This window comes from Camelina sativa, chromosome 3 (assembly GCF_030686135.1).
Source record: "Camelina sativa cultivar CO46 ecotype springtype chromosome 3, ASM3068613v1".
NCBI classification, from domain to species: domain Eukaryota; kingdom Viridiplantae; phylum Streptophyta; class Magnoliopsida; order Brassicales; family Brassicaceae; genus Camelina; species Camelina sativa.
Window position 1 is genome coordinate 1,984,575 of NC_141882.1, and position 18,465 is coordinate 2,003,039.

General features: G+C 34.3%; 2 protein-coding genes across 3 annotated transcripts; one reads left to right on the top strand and one right to left on the bottom strand.

Moving 5' to 3' along the window:
- The first annotated feature begins 5,683 nt into the window (after positions 1 to 5,683).
- LOC104778568 (uncharacterized) lies at positions 5,684 to 8,031 on the top strand. The gene is made up of 8 exons (XM_087494947.1): positions 5,684 to 6,121; positions 6,298 to 6,455; positions 6,546 to 6,622; positions 6,711 to 6,905; positions 6,982 to 7,171; positions 7,259 to 7,434; positions 7,539 to 7,639; positions 7,727 to 8,031. Exons 3-8 carry the CDS (start codon positions 6,572 to 6,574, stop codon positions 7,860 to 7,862), a joined length of 849 nt encoding a protein of 282 aa, XP_087351073.1. The 5' UTR covers positions 5,684 to 6,121; positions 6,298 to 6,455; positions 6,546 to 6,571; the 3' UTR covers positions 7,863 to 8,031.
- Positions 8,032 to 12,752: 4,721 nt separating this feature from the next.
- On the bottom strand, positions 12,753 to 18,283 carry LOC104763325 (SNF2 domain-containing protein CLASSY 3). 2 transcript variants are annotated; one of them, XM_087497842.1, is made up of 4 exons: positions 17,731 to 18,283; positions 15,228 to 17,605; positions 14,999 to 15,145; positions 12,753 to 14,911 (listed from the first exon to the last, which is right to left on the bottom strand). In XM_087497842.1, exons 2-4 carry the CDS (start codon positions 17,586 to 17,588, stop codon positions 12,974 to 12,976), a joined length of 4,446 nt encoding a protein of 1,481 aa, XP_087353968.1. In that variant the 5' UTR covers positions 17,589 to 17,605; positions 17,731 to 18,283; the 3' UTR covers positions 12,753 to 12,973. The 2 variants fall into 2 exon arrangements, with proteins under 2 accessions (XP_087353968.1, XP_010485015.2); XM_010486713.2 differs by having other exon boundaries at positions 15,228 to 18,019.
- Between the last annotated feature and the right edge of the window lie 182 nt (positions 18,284 to 18,465).

The following is an 18,465-nucleotide window of genomic DNA, read 5'->3' on the forward strand; positions in this document are numbered from 1 at the left end:
CTAATTGGTTTAGGACCTTCCAAAATTATGTATGGCAACCAGGAGCTATTTCTACTAAGTCCAGGATGAAGCAAAGATACAAACCATGTTGTTTCTCATCAGCAAGTTGGATCAAAGAGTAAATATTAAAGAAGATTCATGAAACATTTAATGGGTCAATTCAAGATCTTATGGCCAAAGAGAGCATTGGAAAAACTATTGGGGATGATACATATCAAGTCCAGCATACTTTGAGCCTAATTCAAATCCAAGAAAGGCCAAAATAATCACTTTGTTTTGTGGTCAAAGAGGAGTGACGAAAATTGAGTTCAACTCACCTTGGGAAGGACGCCTTGGGAAGACAAAGTTCAAGAGTTGAATCTTCATTAAACTATGTATCTTTATTGTGTTTTATTTTCAAGAATAATACTTGGCTTTGTGACCAAGTTTTCTATCTCTATATAAACTCATGTAATCTCATTTGAGAATCATCAACCAATTTTCCTTTTCTTTATTAGAGTTTATCGCTTTGTTCTTTGTCTAGAACATTTCTTTGTTTCTTGGTGTGTAATATCCAAGCAACAGCCTCCTTTTGCGGGACTAGTGTGTCATATCTAGCATTGATTGGAGTTGGGAATATCAGCAGCCTTCCGTAACTGTTGTGCGACCCCTCAATCCATCAAATCTCCCTTGTTGCACCTTGCACCTTGGCGAGTTTCTATCCTTTTTAGTCCGGCTGAGTGATCCTCGAATTTTCCTTATCAGCCTATAAATCAGCTATATTTGATTTTGTATATCCTTAATTACTCACCACATTTAATTTTAAAATAGAAACAAATTTGAATACATAAACAAATTAATGGCTGATAAAAATATCAAATCACATAAACTTGGCATATTCTCTAAAAATAAATCTTATGCAATATTTAATCCCTAATTACCTCATAACTAATTAAATATGTTGTGTGTTAAGAGGTGAAAAAAATAAACCTAATCAATTGCCTATAAATAATTGGTCCTTAATCACAAGTTAGCACCACCAACAACATTAATCATCAGTCTCTTCCTTCCAATACCGACGAGAGTACGAAACAAATCTGGTGATCCTTAGTCTGCTTCATCATTTTCCGATAAGAGCTTTTTTTTTTGTGAAAAAGAGATCTCAGAGAAGTGTCGTGGAACAGATTCAAATCATTTTATATGATAAGATCGATTGTCAATTTGTGATGATGCAAAAGTATTCATACTGCTAAATATTTCACTCTTTTTTTTCCTTATAAGTATATATTTTTAGTTAGAGCAATATATATGTTTCGCTTCTTAATGTCATTATCCTCTTTTTTCAGTAGATTGTGATTATGTAACTAATTAATTTTGGTAGTATATACATATTCTTGTGTGTATATCATCAACGTGATTAGTGTTTGATTTAAATATAGGGAAATAAGTGATGAAATATATAAAAAGAAGACCAACACTTTAAGCAATTTGTAAAAACAACTCCTTACAAATTACACAAGTCTATTTGGAAAACAATTCCTCAAGCAGATTTAACAAGTCTGTTTAACTTTTTTTTTCTTCATATTTTACCTTAGATCATACAAGAAACAGTTACCTTATAAATCATAAGATCTATTGGAGAAAACAAAGTCAACAACTCGAGGGAGTGTAATACAAGACGAGTTTGAAACAATATTACTAAAAAAATAAAATATCATTAATCTCATATTTCAACATGGATAAAATCTTCATATTACTATTTTTTTAACAACACCAATATAGGGCATGCACAATTAAACTGATTTAATAAAAATTGGTATTATGCAATCTTAATAATTATTAATAAACTCCAACAAAATCTGTAAATTCCAAAAAAATGTGAATTCCAAAAAATAAATGTTTACACTGCGGGTTAAAATATAATAATAATGTTTACGGATTATAAATTTTTAAACTTTATAAGATTTATAAATATTTAAACTTTATATGAATTATAAATATATCATATAACTTACATCTCCTGCGATGTACCTAAAAAAATAGATGTGTCATTTATAGAGTTAATCTCATAATTATAAATGTTTTTTTTTACTAAAAAAGAGATATCAAATACAAATATATCCTTTTACACAATATAAATATTGAGTAAATCAAATTTAGTCCTATATGAGTAATATCAACAACGCTACTAACTTTATGATAATAAAACTAAATTTGTGTAAATACAGAGTTTAGCAATTTAACATATGCACAATACTAAAAAGCAACAATATTTTATGAAAATTTTTATTTATCCACGGGTCCAAACCTAGACTAAAAATAATCATAAGTATGTGATAGGGTACACTTATATATTTTTGCGGGTTGGTTAAAAAATACAAGCAAAATATCTTTAAAACTTAATCTTATATAAAAAAAGTTATAAACCAACACTAATCCGCTCCATCACACTCATATACAAAACTAATTAATTTTATTTTTTAATAACTAATAGGCTCTAGGCAAAACTAACTAATTTCAAATTGAGAATTTGTGAATAAAAATTAAATAATATTATATGAACTACAAAGTGTATTATACATATTAACAAATGTTTACTTTCACAACAACTAATCTTGATTGATATAATTCCAAGATAAGGGAATTTAAATTAATTAAATTCCAAATGAAAATAATAATTTGTATATAGATAAAGCAAATAAATTACAAACATCTCAATATTATTATAAAAAAACTTGCTATATATCTATATAGATATATTTTGTCAATTTTTAAAAATAAATATTTGATTCAACATAATATTTTTTAGTAAGTTATATAAAATAGTTTTAAAAAATAACATAATACTACGGTATACCCCGGATTAAAATCTAGTGAACCAATAAGTAATAGAAGCAAGAGAGAGTTTTTCAATTTTTCCATAGAGAGATGCATGCGAAAGTTGTATGTGGTGATGTTGACTGATAAAGCACGAAAAAAGCTTATGAAATTATAAGATAACCACAACCCTATACGCTCGGATCGGATGTGCAACCAAAATAACAAAGATTACATAAACAATAAAGCAAAATACTGATTTTTTGGTATATAGAGGAGCAATACACACACTCTTCTCTTGGATTGTTAGGTATCGTATCTATAAAGGATTTGTAATGGCAAAACAAAACTCAGCGAAGAAGTAGAAGAACATGTTTGCCGAAACTAGTTTGATTCTTATATCGAGTTTTCGTTAACAAACTGATTCTGTGTTTCCATTTGTATTTATTCCTGAAACTCAACTAATATATATTACGTCTATTTGTAGATTTTTGTATCTTATATCACGGATTCACGATAATATATAACTTTTTCTTTCCAAGATTTTGGTCTACCAAACAAAGTAAAAAAGCAAAAGAATAATACTATTAAAAGTTAAAAAAAAAAAAGAGAGAGGTAGAGAGGAAAAAGAGAAAGAGATAAGGAGAATTGGCAACTATAATCAAGAAAAAAAAATTAATCAAGTAATTACTCTAACCATGTATCTATAATATTTTCTGTATAATATATAATATATACTAATTTGCCTATGCTATACACATTTCTACTACCATAAACTACATCTATTCTGTTTTCTAACAACCACTCCTTACTACCATCACATCATCTCCGACTACTGTACTACTGCCGGCGACAAACTCCGGCGGCCAACTCCGGTGACTAATTCCGGCAACCAATTCCGATGACCACCTCCGGCAACTAACTCCGGCGACCACCGCCGGCTACCACCATCACACCATTAACTACTACAACCCTCAACACTACAATAATAATTTTTCCTACTCCTAATCCTAATTTTCTAATTTTTTCAAATAGTTAGTTATATACTACATTAATTTTTTTTATTTTGGTCAGTAAACAAATTCACCCAACGGATAAAAGGGCTATGCTATTGTCGTAGTTTGCCATATCATCTTTCCCTTTCATTTTTTTTTTATTTTTTTTGGTCGATATTTTCACTTTGTTTTCGCCAATTTATCTTTATTTAAATAATTTAGAGTTTCTGATTTTCCCGAAATTTGATGAATATTTTATTTTGTAGATATATTCTTTCGTTGTATCACAAATGTTGGACTCAAGAAACTGTTTTAAAGTCCACTCGCCACTGATATCAGGAGTTTGCGTTCCCTTTTTTCTTGAGACTCCCAATTTTCGTATCTTTTTAGTTTCATTTTACTTAAATGTTTTTTTTTTCAAGAACACTCCGTATATAGAAACACTTTTTGCAACAACTTTATTTTTTATAAGTCACTAGTCATTAGGGTTAAGTATAAAGCAATATAGATGAATTTCTTAGAGTATCTAAAGATCTTCATCAAGCATCAAGCTATATAAGATTCGCTATTAAAGATTTCAGTCAATCCGTAGACGCAGTTCAAAAAGAAAGAGACAGCACACTCCAGTTTGAACATTCATACCGTACGTGCACCATACATGATACAGTATATGATCTAATTAATCTAATAAATACCATATAGAAATTTCTATATTTCATACTTGGATTGTTCTATAAATTTCATACTTGGATTGTTATTTACAATTTTATACATGACAAATCCACTTTTGATTGCTGAAATCCCACAAACCTCAATTTTTTTTTTTTTTTGTGTTGACACCCACAAAGCTTGTAACATGTATATAAAAAAACAATATACCTAACTTAACTAAAAGAATTACGGAAAAGATATTAAGAAATTGATAATGGCCTGACGGCGGAGAATTCCATACTGGGGCAGCTCAATGTCCCAAATGATTTAAAACTATCCACATAATCAATAGATTATCGATTTTAAAATTAATTAATACAATAAAATCTGCAGAAACTTATCTAAAAATGATCCTAAAATACTTGAATATACGAAGTTAAGCTCCACCATACATCGAACACTCATGAATGCTAATCATGATTAGCATCTGCGCTACACCATTAATTAGTTTTGCTAATTGTGCTTTGCCCCATCAAGATACGTCCATATTTGTTTACAGACAATGGGATACGCAATATCGACATTAACAATTTTACAGACGATATCATATACTATATAACTTTGATGATTGTATTCCAGATATGATTTGTAGTCATTGTTTGAGTATTCTTAACAAGTTTTTTAAAAAACATTAAATGGCCCATTTTGTTCTCAATTAATTTTTATTGATTTCTAATTATCAACACATGCGATATATATTGACAAACACAATTATATAGTCCAAGACTGATGAAGGAGGATACACTTACTTTTGTTCGTGTCGTCAGACTCATATATTTGCCCTTAATTTTAAGATAGATAAGTTCGCTTTATTCTGTGTAACCTATTTTATATGAGTGGACTTTCATTTTATTGGTATCTAATCAGCAGGAATTTTTTCGTTAACTTTGTCTCCACGAACTCGAAGAAGATGTTTACTAGCGCTTCCACATTAGGCGAACACTAAGCAACGCATATTTTCCCTTAGATTTAAAATACATTTCTCAAATATGGTTGCTAGTTTAAAGAAATAAAGTTCGGGGGGGGGGGGGGGGGGGGAAAGCGGCAAAACAAATGTGAGCCAAAAATTTCGAAACAAGAAAAGCAACGATCAAGGGCATGCACACATTAATAAAGTCGACCTATTAGGGGAAAATAAAAGAATCGACCTATTAGTTTCCATATCCTGAAATTCAGGATTCAAACATCAAAATTATACAAAGTATCGCAATCTTTGTGTTACCAATAAACTACAAATCAATAGGGTTATTAGGCCATTATTAACGGCACAATTTATTAGGTGTTTTTAGCCTAAAAATATGTTTAATAAATTGAACAGTGGCCTTAGAACAGATTTTTAGTTTTTGAATTAGAACAGTTTTAAGCTTAGTTCTTTGTTTACGTGGCTTTACGGGAATGGTTGAGAATTTTTTGCAATCGAGATAATTTTTATTTCTCTTCCTCTTCCAAAACGCAACTAGGTTTTCTTCGAGAAAGAGAGAAAACAGCGAAAGCTTCGACCCGCTTTACAGAACCGAGTCAACCCGACCAGACTTTGTTTCGTTCCCTCTCGTTTGATCGATCGGCCGGTGCCTGATTGCGTTTTGACTCCCGAAATCTCCGGCCAAAGTTCAATCTAGGTTTGTCATTTCATATTCCTAGTTACAATTCTGTTATCTCATAAAAGATCCTCTCTTTTTCATTTCTGGGGTTGTGTGTTGCGATCCGGTTCGATTCTATTGATCTGGTGGCAATGATAGATCTTTTTGTCTCTCTCTCTCTCCCTCTCTTCTGATTTCTTTGTATTTGGGTTTAGAAATGGAGTCACTGAAGTCTAGTATTGTGGAGTGAGTTTTGTAATTGATGGGATCACATCTGAGACAATGCTGCTCTTATGGACCATGAGGGAGAAGCATAACCAGGACTCGAAAATCAAACCATACTAAGACTCGCTGCAGGAGAATTTTTGTAGTGGTAAAAACTGTTTAGTGAACTAAATCATCCAATTCCTGTAGCCAGTGTTTGTTTCAAAGGGATATAACAAACATTGATTCTCATTTGCAGGTTTGAGTTTCGGAATTGATGCAATCATGGAGCTTGATGGTACATTGCTTTTAGATGAAATAATGCAAGCTAAAGAGGTGTGTGACTAGATCCCTTTCTCTTATCTTTTGTCTCTGTGTGATCTGTATTATTTTTACCATTGGCCATAGTTTGTTTTATCTGCAGCTTTTGCGTGAGAAAAATGATGAATTGGTTCCTCTTTTATCGAACCACCAGCATGTATTTCCAACGGAGCTCTATACATGGGAACACTACTTATGGGCTTGTGAGTTGTATTACTCAAATAGCATGCAAATCAAATTCCCTGATGGAAAGCTGAAGACTTGTTTGATTCCTGTCGCTGGTTTTCTCAACCATTCTGTATGTTTGCTCTCTCTTTCTGGTTTACTAAGAAACTCCTACCACTTTCCTGGTTCATGATTTGGCGGGTTTGCAGGTATACCCACACATAGTAAAATATGGAAAAGTAGACACTGAGACGAGTTCCTTGAAGTTCCCAGTCTCAAGGCCTTGCAACAAAGGGGAACAATGTTTTCTTAGCTATGGAAACTACTCTAGTTCGCATCTGTTAACATTTTACGGATTTTTACCAAAAGGCGATAACCCGTATGATGTCATTCCCTTAGGTAGTTTTTACCTTACCTCATTGTTCTGAGATCACACACTCAACCTTCTTTTACCTATTTTCTTTTGCCTATCTCTCTTCCTTGCAGATTTTGATGTCATTGATGATCAAGACATTGAGACTGATTTTTCGTCTTGGAAAACTCACATGTTACGTGGGACTTGGCTATCGAGCAATCATGACATCTTCCACTACGGCTTACCTACTCCCTTCTTGAACTACTTGCGGAGAGCTCATGGTCTTGTTCATCATTCTGAAACAGATGTATCTAAATCTTGATCACCTTCTTATAAATTTTCTGTTAGGCCGTAATTTACATCTCTATCTCTGAATCTAACACGTTTATTTCTTTTCTTGATTCTCTTAAGCTGTGGAAGAACTTGGAAATTGAGATGGAAGTACTCAGAACTCTCAGATCCACGTTCGACGACATGATGCAAAACCTCGGCGATGCGGATTCTATCGACAGGTAAAAGTAGTTTGTATTTTATGATATACGAAAGCTGAAAACAGAGGCGAGCTAGTTTGGCTTATTCATTCGTGTTTATATTTACAGAGAAAACGCGGATCAGGATGTTAAAATGGTGATGGAGTTCAAAGAGCAGCAGAGAAAGATTGTCTCTTCCATTCTTGATTCATGTTCTGCAGGTATCAAACTGGTTCAAGACTTAATAACTAAACCACAGGTTTAGCCAAGACAGAACGAGACGGGATCTTTAAAGAAAGGTCTAAGTTGTTTGTTTTACATACATGTATCATCAAACCGGTTGAAAGAAAGGTCTAAGTTGTTGTTGTAATATTGTAGTTCTCAAACATTTTAGATGATCAAAATTTCACAAGGGACATATCTCTTTTTGCTTATTGAATTGCTTCGTATTCACCTTCACGTACATACGAAGGTGACGGACTATCTGACGGATGACGAACAAGAATTCCAACAAAATAATTTTTATAATTTATAAGTTTATAAGTTTAGGAATATGTTTAAGAATATTATATACCAAATTTATTAGATTTTATAAATGTAATATGTTTAAGAATATTATATTATTAAATCTTAAGATCTTAAATATGTTCTCCCAATAACTAGCTTTTTAGCAAAAGATCTTAACTACTGATCTTACATTATTTCACTATATCTTTATTCTAAGAACACCATAATTAGTTCTCCCATTTTTTTTACCTATGATCTTAACAACTGATCTAACATTATTTTCACTATATATTTAATCTAAGAACACAAAAAAAAGTTCTCCCATTAATAATGCCCTTATAGTATCACTAGCGAAAACTTTTATTTTTGTATTTTCTATGTGCCAATTTGTTTAATGGGCGAAAGAACAAGGGACATGACCAAGTGGTGTCAAATGGATGCGCATTTACAATGTTACTCTATATTTGCCATCTCCAATACAAAAGGATATTCCTTAATTTGGTAAATGTTTTCTTACACTGTTGAGCTCAATCTTTGAACCTTTAAGTTTCGTTTTACTCGATAAATATGATACTAATTAATCCTAGCAAAAGTAAAAGAGTGTATCATTGAACAGGTTGTCTTTCTTAGGTGAATATATTCATTACGGATAGAAGATGCGTGCTTCTGAGCTCGATCTAGGGGTTGATGCGAAAATATTTTGTTCTCTATTTCTTTTATGCATAACCTAGAGAATCTCATATCGAAATCTAGAACTAATCTTTAACGTTTGTATATTTTTTCTATTTTTTTACGTGATGTTATATGTTGGTTTTTCTTCGACTGCGATTTGATTATTCAAGAAACTTGTCAGACTATACAACTAATATGCATATCAAACAATTTTTGACTATACTTCTTTTTTACTCAAATATATACTAAAACTGTTTTCATCTATCATAAATTATATTTTTCAATTAAACACACTCCATTGTAACGTTTTGACGGAAAATATATACTTACAATTTCAGTCATTTTTACATGCACCATCATACTATTTGAAAGCATGAAGACTTTGGTTGCTACAAGACGTGGCTGTTCTTTTAGAGTTTCTTTGATTAGAGAACAAGTTATTATCATATCTATTAAGAAGATTTAGACTTATCCTTGTTTAGGAAAGTATGTCATAGGAGGTATCCTATATATTGTGTTATTGGGCAAACATGTTGTTTGGCCGTTTAAGAAGAATTTTAGAGAACTAAGCAAATAAACTTTTAGGGTTTTTAGGGATTTTGGTTAGATTAAGAATTTGCCAATGACAAATCGTGTTGACTTTGTGTAAATCTGATTAAACATATCTTGTAAAATTGTTTAAGTGATTCTTAATAAGAAAAAATGTCTTTTCAATATTGGCTCCATCTTCGTTTTTACACTATTATCATCCGAAGAATCGTAGATGTAATAATTGTAAGCGGAGAACGTAATATACTTTTAATATCGTACATGCTTAGTAGATATCATGTGTCGTAATCACTTTAATTTTCCAATAGCTACGCTACGCGTTACTTTAACCTATAGTTTGATGGTACGTATAAACTCTTAATCATTATGCCGAAGCCATTTTCTCTATATGAATCAATAGTTTTATGATAATCATGAAACGACATCCACTGAAACTGTGGTAAGAGGCTATTGATTCATACTTAAGGGTCAACAGACCAAGGGGACAAAAGTACATATGCATGGTTTCAAATGGTCACTAGCTAATTTACATCTAATCACCAACGGTTTACTTCATTAAAAAACCAACACGACGATGATTTTGCTTTTACTTTTACTTTTTGGTACAAAACTCATCTCTCAAAATTTCTAGAATTATGAGGCAGTCAGAGCAGAGAGATTGACCTTAATCTTATTTTTAATATATTAAATATTAAAAAAATAAGATTACATTGTAGACATATATAGGAATTAAATCGTATGCATCTGTTAATTTTTTTCTCTTTCTTTCTTTTGCTTTTATTTGTGGGGGGAGGCCCACTCTTTCTTTATGTTTTAGGCTATGTAATGCCCGTTTATGTTTTAGAGTCGGGTCATATTGCTTTTTTAGGAAAAAGGAATAAAATAAAAAGCTTAATTATTTCAAAGATGGATATATAAATTATGTTAGATACCTTGACGAAAAAAAAAAAAATTATGTTAGATAATGTTTGCTAATTATTTCTCGTTCTTCTAAGTTGTAACCCCTTGAATTGATCTACATGATTATAAAGGTTTTTAGATTTCCAGATATAATTTGTTCAAAAAAAAAAAGAAAAAAAAAAAAGATTTCCAGATATAAAAAAGGTGTTTTACTCAAAACAAGATCATATATATATATATATATATATATATTATTAACAAAGAAATTTTCACAAATCACACCAAAAAAACATTTTCTCTCATGAATTGACAAAGTCAATCTCACTTTTCACACAATAGCCACCCTAAAAAAAAGAGACAAAAATATCCTGTAACTAGAAAATTATAATTTGGTGTCATTACTCAAAGGTGTCATGTTCGGTTAATTAAAAAACAAAAATATAAATTGAAAGTTATTTTAAGTATTTGGTTCTTCTTCCTTCGCATAAAAAATAGGAAACTGAGAGAACAATAGTAAGAAATTCCGATGAAACAAAATTGTGTTTAGCACTCCAGGAAGAAGAAGAAGAAGAGGAGGAGAAATATTTTAATTTGCTGTGTAGAACTCTGGCGAGGAGAAGAAAAGAAAAATGATTCTGATTTGCTTCATTGGTTTTTCCAAACACTTAAAAACTCAAAAGTTTAGTTTTTTGAATTTAAAATATGCTACTATATGTTAGATTTACAAGGTTTAGGTGTAAATTACATTAAACTGTAAAGAAAAACAAGGTTCAAAAGGAGTTGTGAACATGACTGCAATATTAGGGTTGCAGAAGATACCAATGTTGAAGAAGAGTGCAAAAATACAATTTTATCTTCTATTAAAAACAGTTTTATGGACGTACACATTAAACAAAGGAACATAATGGACGTACACCAAACTATTACGTACATCAAACAAAATATTATATACACCAAACGATTATGTGTATAATTCCGGCGTGTTTGGATGTGTTAGAAGATTTAATGAGTTTGGGTGTGTATAATTCCAGCGATAAGAAGAAGTGGAGGAAAATTTCGGTGAGTTTTGGTGTGTAGAACTCCGGTGAGAAGAAGGGGAGGAAATTTCTGATGTGTATGGGTGTGTAGAACTCTGGCGAGAAGAAGAAAAAGAGAAAATTTCTGGTGAACAACAACGACAATATTCGCTAGGGTTGTAGAAGAAGATATGTTGAAGATGACTACAAAATTACAATAATGTCCTTCATTAAAATGGATTTGTGGACGTACACTATGCAAAAGAACGTTATGTACGTACACCAAACTGCAACATACACTAAATAAAAGAACGTTATGAACGTACACCAAACTGTAACATTGCATAGCTTATATTTTTTACACCTCTATAACTATGTTCAACGATGGGTTTGACACCTCTATAACTATGTTCAACGGTGAGTTTATTTGTAATTGTGAGAATACAGTTAGAGAATGTGTTATTGATTTAGTTATACATATCTTTATGTGTGATTGTTTCACTTCTCTCCCTAATTAGTCTCAAACAATATTGAATGACATTATTACCATATACGTACACATAATTATACAAATTATTTTAATATTTACGTACACAAAAGTATATAATTTATTATCATATACGTACACATAACACATAACACATATGCACATGTTAATATTAATCACGAATCATTTTTAGCGGTACGATTCAAATTAAAAAAAAAGTTATGAAAATGGATCTTAAAAGATAGAGAAAAATGAATTGTAATTAAAAGTACAAATATAAAAAATAGTTATAATGCTAGAAAGAAAAAAAATGTGAAAATAAAAGAGGTTAAAAAAATAATAATAAATTTATATTATTTAATATTTCATATTTTTTATTTATATTTTTTTTGTAGCTAACGAAAAAAACTAACTACCCATAGATAATTACTGTATCATTTAGTTTAGTTACATGGATATTTTGGTATAAAAAATACCTTGTGGCTATTCTATGAAAGTTGTATTTGACGTTACCATGGATAAAAAACATGAACAGTTGCTATCGTATGTAATTTACCCTTATTAACAACAAGAAACAACGAGAACCTAAAATGACCTAGATCGATGTTTTAGAAGTTAACAAATATCTTATTATACATGTAACTCTGTTGAAAAGTGATCATCGTATTGCAAGCATCGATGTTGATGTTGAATCATGATGATGATGTGAACTGAGAAGTTTCATTGGTCGCTCGTTAACGTTCATCCACAAGCCGGTTGGATCAATCGGTCCGGTTCAAAAAAATTGTCCCGACCCGGTTAGGGTTTAAATAGCCTCTGAATTTACAAAATCTCTTTCCATCGCTATTTCTCAAGCTTTGTGCTAGGCATCAAAGTGGTCTCTGTATTTGAATTTCTCAGATTGAAAGAAGCATTGGAAGGGACCTCTCTCCTTTGCTGCATTGCTCTTTTTCATTTGTGTAAGCGGAACCAAGATGCGAATGCTAACAGATTCAGTCTTGCTTTATAATCAGGGGTCCAACTCTTTGCAGCATAAGACATATTACTATATAAGTTAGGGTTCATACAAAATCCAAGGTGTTTTTTTTTTTCAGATCCCCAAAAGTATCCCACAAAAGCATAACACAAGTCTTGAAAAGATGAAATAGCATATGATAATATAAGCGAAGAGATTAAATTGCAACCATCATCCTTGGACCCGGAATATAGAGTTCTTCCGGCCTGGTACCTGGAGTTGGTGATGACTCATGGCATAAGTATGCTGAAACCTTCAACTAGATCTGCTTCCTTCGGTTGGATTATAAGATTGTCAAACATATCCCCAAGCTTCGAACGTTGCACCATAGTGTCCAACACTTTATCCTCTGTCACAGCTTCAGCAATCTTTTCCTTTCCTTTGTCAGGTCTCGACGAGCATGCAAACACAAGCTCTGAGATTCTATCCTTTTGTGCTTGCTTACAGTACTTTGGCCCCTCAGGAGTTCCTTTTGCAACCAAGTGATACGTGTAAACAATCCGCTGCTGACCAATTCTATAAGCACGGCTAATAGCTTGTCTTTCGACTGCCGGATTCCACACAACATCCAAAAGAATCACCCTTGACGCTCCTACAAGACTGATCCCTTCAGAGCAGGCTTTTGTTGAAGCTAAGAACACTTTTGCCTTGGATTTTGGATCATTGAATTCGTTGATCAAAGTTTGTCTTTGTTTTTGCTCGAGCTTGCCATGCATGTACAACACTTCCTCCCCTGGATTCCAGTTGAAACGAGAGACCAGATGTTTCATGATCAGTTTCAATGGGTCTATGTATTGGCTGAAGACCAACACTTTCTCCTTTATCACCTCGCATAACTCAACGAACTCCATGAGGAATCTCGTTTTCACACTTTGCTTCGGATCGAGTCTTACCTTCTTAAGCTGTGCAAGCAAAGCCTCGTCGATGGACAAACGTTCCTTCTCAGAGAGTTTGCAGCGAGAGACTAGAGAAGGATGGACTGAGACCAGAGACAGCTTGTGTTCTGTTTCAAACACGTTTTTTGTTTTCCGGTTGTGAGTGACTTCAATGGATTCTAGGACTCTCTTCTGCAGCTCAGGTGGGTTTAACACCACAACGCATTCTCTCAAACCAGGGAGGCTCCTTTGAAGAATGCTTCCTTTATGGACATGCACAAATGGAAGCATGACAGCCTTCAACTCTTCGATCCCACGGTTGTTGATTTCGTTCCCCAAAGCTCTTTTTCCTCTTTTAGTTACAGTCATCCCACTCTTCTTGAGTGTGGATGTGAGCTTCTCCAGATACTTAGGTCTTGCGAGTCCCAAAACATTGCACAGCTCCTGGAAGTTGTTCTGAAAAGGAGTTCCAGAAAGCAAGATACGTTTCTGTGTTTCCACTTTAGATAGCGTTTTCCAGATACAACTTCTCTGGTTTCTAGGCGTGTGTGCCTCATCAAGAACCAGCAGTCCAGGCCTTCCCATAAGTATCTCTCTGATATCATTTAATTCTTTGTCTGGTTTCACTTCTCTCACCATCTTTGTCTTTTTGTCCTCGTCTTTAACTCCTGCAAGCTTCTCATAGAGGTTGTAGCTGATCCCGAGTATGCTCTTTGCTTTTATCCAAGAGTATATTTTAACCATCCTGATCTCATTATTGGTTCTAGCAGTGGCATTCTTCTGCATCAAAAGTCCCAGCGCCGCTGAACTCTCTTTTCCAGTAAACTCCAAACTGCTGAGATTATGAAAGGGAATGCTTATGTTCCATTTCTTAAACTCCTCTGCCCACGTGAGAAGCAAGCTTGCAGGAGCAATGATCACTGGTTTGCAATCTGGGAAGCATGCTAGGTAGGATTGCAGGAAAATGATGGTCAGGCGAGTTTTTCCTGTCCCGGGAGCGTGTGACATGATGCATCCTCCGGTTTCTTCGCTATTCTCAAAGTCCTTGAGCTCGTTCAACATGATTGTACCAGCTAAGTTCCTCCAAATAAACTCAAAACCTTCTTGCTGGTGAGGATACATTTGAGATTTGACCCCTGGGATCTTATCCCAAACGGTTCCTTCAGAAGAAACACAATCCTCATGTAAGCTGTTCGTGTTAGGAGCTTCAAACCCAAGTTTCCCAAGGATGTTGCTATTTTCTTCCTCGTCAAATCTATCAAATCTTCTCCTTTCCCTTGTGATCTTCTCTCCCTACACAAAGAAGCATACATTAGAGTTACTATCAAACCTTTCAGTTCAGACTTTTACTCATTTTACTGAATACTCCAAATTTCTTACCCACTCAGATTCATCCATGCTTCGGATTTCTCTCTGCACGAAGCCGCAGTTCATACACTTCAAACCAACCTCAAGATCAAGAATCAGATTGTGATTCCCTTTTTTACATTTTGCTGCTGGAGTTTCATCAATTAATATTTCTTCCATCTGCAAAAATTTCATGTCAGAATTACTTTGTTCTTAAACGAAAGGAGATAAATATACCGTTTTGAAGAAAACAAGAAATTACATTTGAAGGAAGCTCGTTGCTGACGTCGTTAGATTTACTGCAAAATGCTAGTTCTTCCCACAGCATCTGCAACTCTAATTCTGACTCAGAAATCTCAGGTGGTGATGGAGGTTCCAGCATACCAAATCTCTCTATCAATGGTGGTGGCCTAATGATTAGAAGTCCATCATCATCATATTTTCGTAGATCTTCATTTCCTTGTTCTTGAGACTGGTCTTCAGGTGAAGAAACTAGTTCTTCTGCTTCTTCATATCCTTCGTCTAATTGACCTTTATCCCTAACAGAGTTCACAAGCAGCCTGAAAAGATCAACTTCTCTATGGTTTCCATTTAGCACTCTCCAATCCGAGTTGTTATTAGTCTTGATTTCTTTGTCTTTTAGAGAAGGATCAGATTCATATCCAGATTTATCTGCAGAGCTGATAGAAGAATCAGACTGATTATCAATTGGTTCATTAGCCAAAACAGACTTATTCAACCCCCCTGCAACTGCAACTGCAGGTATCACCGACCCCAACCTGTTGATGGCTTGGACCTCTTTTGCTTTCTCTAAATTCTGGATTTCAGGTCTTGATGGTTTTTCAAGTGCTTGCACCTCTTTTGCTTTTACTGAACTGAGAATTTCAGGTCTGTATGTAGATGGTCTTTCAGGTGCTTGTACCTCTTTAGCTTTCTCTGAAGTGAAAACTTCAGGCCTGGATGTGGATGGATTCTCAAGTGTTTTCACTTCTTTTCCTGTCTCTGGATTCTCCAACTCAGGTGGTTTCTGAGGTGATTTCCCAGAGTTGAAGGAAATAGAATCTTCATACTTTGATGCAATAGTAGAAGCAAAGTATTTCACATCCTCAATTTCATCTCTTAATGCAAGTGGTCTCATGAAAGAGCTGTGAGATTCAGGGACTCCTGTGTTCTCTTTGCCACAGTGAGTACAAGTGAACACCGGGTTGCTTGGCTGCTTTATTACTATTTCAACTACTTTATCTCGTTCTTCTTCTTTTTCTTCTTCTCGATGGTTTAATCTCCGAATCTTCTTGTCCTCTTTTCTAGGGTTGTTTAAGCAAGAACCAGACCTCTTGTACCTTACCAAAGGCTTCCTTTCCGCTATAGAGACATTCCTGACTGGTAGACTGACCTTTAAGAAATCATCATCATCTGTATTATCTCCAACCACCTCCTTTAAATTGAATTCACCGTCACTCGAGGAAGAAGATGAAGATGAGGACGATGATGATGATGATGATGATGAAGAAGATGGATCCTCCGAAGACAGGGAGTGGACTGTTTTATCATCTTTGGTGTTATTGTCTGCACTCTCTGCATTCTCTTCTTCATCTCCCTCAGTTTCACTTGTGCTATTACCATCACTGAGAGATTCTACGATTCTGCTAGTGTCCTCAAAAAGCTTCTTCTTGGCTGAAGCTCTGGCTCCAATTTCAGACTCAGAATCTGAAAGAATCTCTATCTCACCAGGGACTGGTTTTACAACAACCAAACCTTTAGTCTCAGGGGAACACATATCCATCACACATGTGTTCTGTTCAGACACCTCTCTTAACTTAGAAGAGCTCGGAACTGATATCCCAACATCCAAATTTGTAATCTCAGGAGAAAACTTCTCATTCACACATGTGTGCTGTTCAGACACATCTCTTAACTTGGAGGAGCTCGGACCTGGTTTCTCCACATCAAAATCTCTAATCTCAGGGGAACACTTCTCCTTTACACATGTGTTCTGTTCAGACACATCCCTTAACTTAGAGGAGCTCGGACCTGATTTCTCCATATCAAAATCTCTAATCTCAGGGGAACACTTCTCCTTCACACATGTGTTCGGTTCAGACAAATCTCTTAACTTTGAGGGGCTCGGACCTGATTTTTCCACATCCAAATCTCCAATCTCAATCTCAGGGGAACACTTCTCCTTTACACATGTGTTCTGTTCCCCAAAAGAGCTAGGAACTGAGTTCTTCCCCACATCCAAATCACTAACCCTAAAAGAAGTCTCTTTCACAGACGTGTGGTGTTCAGACCCATCTCTGAACTTAGAGGAGCTAGGACCTGATTTCTCCACATTCAGATCCCTAATAATCCTAGAGAAACTCTCCTTCACAGAGTTGTTCTGAACAGACCCAGCCCTTAAACCAGCAGAGTACCTGTCATTTTCTTGAACAGGAGGAGGAAGACGGTTGTGGTAAGTAGGTGTGATGTCCTCAACGTCAGAATCGGGGTCTTTTCTTCTTCTCGGCCTTCGTTTCTTTGGAGGAGATATCACAGGAGCTTCTACCTCCATCTTCTTCCGCTTATCAACCACCTGAAGACGCTGCCTGCTTCGGGACTTAACTCTCTTCCCAATCCACTCCATTAGGGCAAAACAAAGAACTGAAAAAGAAACACAGGATTGAGAGCAAAGACTGTAGGAAACCGTAGCGAAGACAAGATAATGAGTCTGAGAAAGAAAAAAGAAAAAAATCTGCCAAGAAAGAGAGAGAGACAAAAGTAAGAACCTTGGACAAGAAAAATGAGTCTTCCTTGAGATCGAAAGGGTTAAGGAGAAGATGATGAAGTGTAATGACTGTATGTAAAGAGTAAAGACTTTGGAGAATTTTGAGTATTCAGAAGATTGGACAGAAGAAAGTGATGGGCGGAGAGAGAAAAGGGTCATGAAGAAAGCGTGATGTCAAAGCCAAAGCATGCTATTTCAGGACTACTCATACCGCCAAAACTTTGACCCAAAAACGTACTATGTAGTATTTTCCACACTCTCTCCTCTCTCTCTCTGCTTTATTTTTTCTCAGTTTTCTTACATTTTCCACAAACCAGCTCATTAATCAGTTTCCATTTCAAGCTTTGTTTTTTTTTTTTTTTTTCTTTTCCTCCTCAAAATTACTTTTTGACCACTCAAAAAATTATGAGTCAGAACCTAAAACGTCATTCTGCAGTTGCAAGACAAACCAATGTGTAATAAATGTCTTACAGCTTCTAATTTCTTTAAATGTGATATTTTACATTTGTCTTTTTTGTATAAAAGCAATTTCATCTCTCAATTCTCTTTAACACAATATCAAGATATTAATAAAAAGCAAATAACATCATTACAATAGAGAGTAGGAGTCTGCAAAGACATTAATATAGGAGAATGGGTTCACGCAAAAGTGATCTTGGGACTTGGTCATTTTACATCACTAAACAAAGTTCTAAGTTTGAAGAAGGATAACTTTTTACACCAACTTAGCTTTGGT